Genomic DNA, 4,505 nt, shown 5'->3' on the forward strand with positions numbered 1-4,505 from the left:
GACTGAACATAAGTGTTCATAAAATTTTGGGAAAAGGTCTCAGAACTATATTGGTAGAGAAAACAGTATAACTTGATCTCTATCATGATACCACAAAATCTCACTGGGAGCTCTTAAAAAGACATTACTGGAACTAAGTCCTGACATGGCCCCACCCCCGAGCCCTATACCTCAGTCATTGGCACAGAGCCATTCGTCCTCACCTTGTCAGAACTACTCAAGTTAACATGGGCACTGATTTCCGCGTGAAACACATTGCGTAACCTGACTGAGTTCACTGGAAGCAAACCCTGCAGGCATGTACGGTATGACGGCACCCCTTCCTGGCTTCCTCCGAATCCTCTTCTCAGCGCCAGGCTGTGCCCCATCCCACCCCCTACCCTCTCCACCCTTCTCTATCTATCTATTCTGGAATTCCTGACAACTAGTGATCACCTCCAGCCCTCCACCTGATTTCCAGAACCAGGGAATCAGCCTATTTCTCCCTTCAATCAGCTTGAATGTCACTTCCTTTGTCTTGTCCCCATGTTACCTTTCCTGTTTTTGCCTCCAGATAAAGGTCTCGAAGTCATTCTTCCTTGGCAGTATACTAAATACTTGTTTACCTGCTCTCATTCCCGCTAATCTGTGAGCAATGGAAGAACTTTTCACATCTGCATTTCCAGCATTTAGCAAAGGCAGGTAGGCGGCAAGCGTTTACAGGATGGACCCGAACGTCGCTTCTGATTGCCTAACACTGGCTTCTCCACTCATGGTCACAGATACTCTCAAGTCACGAAGGCAGCTGTTATGATGGCATTATTCCAATGCACAACCTTAATGATACAACTGATTATCACTGTAGTAGATCAAAAGCTAAGCGGGGGGGCCATCCATGCAGGCGCTGAGCACACAGCGCCCTGGGAACACCCCAGAGACTAACATTCTTGGTGCTATAGGAAAGAATCACAGCGGGAAATAATCTGGGTGCTAGAAACATGGAGCTCTGCGGGCAGAAAGATATTCCTTAATGAGAAGTACAAGAGAAACGGAGAAAGGTATGGTCCAGCTTGGACTCTTTGACCAGGAATCAGGAAAACTTGGACTCTGATTTCAGACAACATAGAACTTAGCATTTAAACTATCTTTTAGTGGGCAATTCGGTGGTGCCATGAAGGTTTGTTTTTTCTTTTTGCATTTCTCCTCTTTGCATATGTAGTCTTGGGTTCAGTTGGAAATGCAACGGGGGACCAATCCCAGGGCCTTGCACACGCTTCCCCAACGCTCCACCCCCAGACTCATCCGCAGCTCTTCTCCTCAGTCCTGAGTGCTCCTACTTTTTTCTTACTTTGCCTCAACACATTGCTAATTAATATCTCAGTCAGATCGCTGCAGAGATTAGCTCAGTGTCCTGGTGACAGCAGTGAGTTGTCTTAGTTTTTACACAGCGACGGAGACTGGAATGAGCAAAATGGTCCACAGAGTGCTTTTCTTTTCTAGTAATTTTATCTGGCAACTTTTAAGGGTATTTCAGAAAATTACTTTGAAGACATAGTCTTTGTGTGTTTGAGAGGTTTACATATATGATTTCACTTCATCTTAACAATAGCTCTAGGACCTGCATCTTATTACCTCTCTTCACGAGCAAGGGTGCTGAGACTCAGGGACAGAAGCTCGCCGAGGTCATGCCGCCAACCTGCTAGCAGGCCTGCTGCCCAGCTCTGGAGCTGCAGGCCTGAAGCCTCACGCCTTTCTGTGGGGATGACACCCAGGGCCAGGTAGGAAAATCAGTGCTAGACAGAGGAGATGGAAGCAGCTCAGCTGTGGTCTCCAGCACAAGGAGAAGCTGGTGTTACACAGGAGCTGGGAAACAGGAAAAGATCCATAGCTTCATGGAAGTGGACTCACAAGGAGGGGACAATGGAGTCTCCAAGAGGCTGAGGTTCTCTTCAGGTAAGGCACTGGATGCTGCTTCCTCTCACACAGACTGAAAGCACGTGATAGTCACCAGAAATATTTGGTGCATCTTGTACAGCAATTAACCACTAAGAAGAATATATGCAGTGTATTATTTGTTGAAAATAAATAAATAAATAAATAAAAAGGAAAAAAAAAAGAGAAATATTTGGTGCATGTTTACCTCAGAAATGCAGCTTCAAGAAAATGAGTTTATCTGGTCTGAGTTATAAACATATAAACTGTAACACTGTCCAGCACCAGGGGGCTCTAAGTTCTACAAAGCTTGCTAAAGAGGAAGTATATAGTCTGGGGTTCAGCTGGAAAGAAGTCTCTCAAGATGACTCTGAGGTCCTAGAGTAAGGCTGAGGACTTGTTCTAAAACTATGAAGAAAAAATGAAGAGAAGGTGATGAAAGAGACAACTAACCCAAAGAGATGGGGCCTCTTCAGAATGCCTCCAGACCTAGATTCAGAAGCCATGAGGAATTTGTAGAGGTACATGGATCTAGACTGCTAAGCCCTAAGTGACAAAGATGTCTCTTGAAGCAGAGGATAGTCTTTATTTCCTACTTACGATGGTTTTAAGCAGGGAGCTCTTTACACACCAAGTCGAACAATACATAGGTGTTTCTCTTTGGTAGTCATTCATGGTTATGCTATGTAGTGGGGATCAAACTCACGCCTCTGCCCGGCGCTACACTCCCAGCCCTATTTGAGACTCATTAAGTAGCAACTGAGTCTCCTAAGCTGAACTCAAACTAGTGATCCTCCTGCCTCACAACATACACTGCTTTACAGCTCAAACTAACATTTGCATTTGAGCGACAAACCCTGGGGTCCTTCGTTTAAATACTAAACGTGCTAAAGCAGCTGTGGTGAGTGAACAAAACATATGTATCATGAAAGGTGGTGTTTATGAGGGTGGTTGTTGCAGGCCCTGGGAGTCACGGACAGCCAGATCCCAGCGCATGGAAGCTGGCAGATTAGTAACTCAGAGCAAGCCTGACTCCACAGCACTGTGAAGTTGTGACATCACAGCTGACATTAAGGTCAGCTGTGGCCAACACAGTAGAGTATGGACCCCTGCCCGAAGTGTAAAACCTCATGGCATAGGAAGAAAGTCATGGCCTTTCTCCACAACTTTTTATGTGTGCAATTATAAAGCTCATGTTCTTGGTTTCCTCAGTCTAAAATTCCTACTGATTATATAAATAAATTGTTCTTATGATAATATACCAGACAGGAGACGTCTGGTAAAACCCAAAGTATTATGCTTTTATTTCTTTCTGAGATCAATGCTTTCTCAATTTCAAGCGAGTACTAGCTTCTGAGCCTCTAAGTCTCAAGTTATGAATTATGATTCACTTTGGCAATATTTGCCAGGAAAGGATTTCCATGATTATTTTTCTTTCAGGGATGTGGAGAATTTCCAGTGACAGTCATGACTTCAGTGTCAGCACACAGAGAGCAGCACCCAGGCAGCCTCAACACGGTACTGATAGGACTCGTGACTTCTAAAGACATGGATCTTTCAACAAGACAGCTAGCATTTACCATGTTTAACCTTTTGTTTCAAATCACAAAAAGATTCAACTTTGGTAAGATTAATTGAAAAAAATAGAAACTGACCAGAGATCTGTTGAGAAAAAAATTCCATAAAAATCTTAAAAACATGATCCAACAGAGAATTGATTTTTCCACTAATTAAAGAAAGGAGCTTTATTTCCCTACTACTCTGCATATAGTAGATGAACATCAGTGTTTTTTTTTTTTAATTTTTATGTCAGTGATTTTTTGAACTAACTATGGTTATAGAATTGCTCCAAATTACATACACTTTATTATTTTCAACCTATAGGCATCAATGCCTCGTTTCTGCCTCATTTCAAAGTAAGACACGCAACTGATGGCCTTGAACACAACCAAAAGACTTCCTCAACATGACACATTACACCATCACATGCCAATCTCAGGCTTGGCACCTGGTTTCCGTGGGGAGAACATGGTGCCAAAGAGACCTACAGAAGTTTAGAAAATTCCTCTCCTCCTCTCCCAGCACTAAGGGACAGTGCCCTTTGTCCTGCTCCTCAGATACTGCGGAGAGCAGCTCAGCTGCTACCACGCAAGGCTGAGAAGGGCATTCAGCTGACCCAGGAGAGACCCAACGCTCTGGAAGGGAGAGAGCATCTCTTTACCTACACTCAAACTCTAAGTGCTAGAAACACTTGACTTTTGACAAACAAGACTATCAACTGATATTGCATTTGGCCTAGAAATCACTATTGCATAAAAGAAGAAAATAGCCTGGGGTAACTACAGTGCTTTGACCCTTTAGATTGAAACACAAATTTTAGTTGGGGCTCACAGCTTCCTGGTAGAAGGTATTCACAAGAACACCTAAGAAGCAAGTACAACAAACTGGTTTGCACTAGTTCAGAAGCTGGCTAGAGAAGCCAGACTTACAGATTTCAGGATCCCTGCAGCATCTTCATGGAGCCAAGAGGGGTAGACCACTTCATCGTTCAGTATGGCCTCAAAGAGGTCGTCTTCGTTCTCAGCCTCAAAAGG

General features: G+C 43.8%; 1 protein-coding gene across 1 annotated transcript in view; it reads right to left on the reverse strand.

Annotated features, from left to right (window-relative positions):
* Prkch (protein kinase C eta) overlaps nt 1-4,505 on the reverse strand; it is a 207,347-nt gene that overhangs the window by 14,306 nt on the left and 188,536 nt on the right. Inside the window, exon 14 of the mRNA XM_004624806.3 lies at nt 4,401-4,505. This exon is cut by the window's right edge and continues 18 nt beyond it. Coding sequence (XP_004624863.1) covers nt 4,401-4,505 — 105 coding nt within the window. The remainder of the gene's footprint in view (nt 1-4,400) is intronic.

This window comes from Octodon degus, unplaced genomic scaffold, assembly GCF_000260255.1.
Source record: "Octodon degus isolate 3935 unplaced genomic scaffold, OctDeg1.0 scaffold00007, whole genome shotgun sequence".
In the NCBI taxonomy this organism is placed as follows: Eukaryota; Metazoa; Chordata; class Mammalia; order Rodentia; family Octodontidae; genus Octodon; species Octodon degus.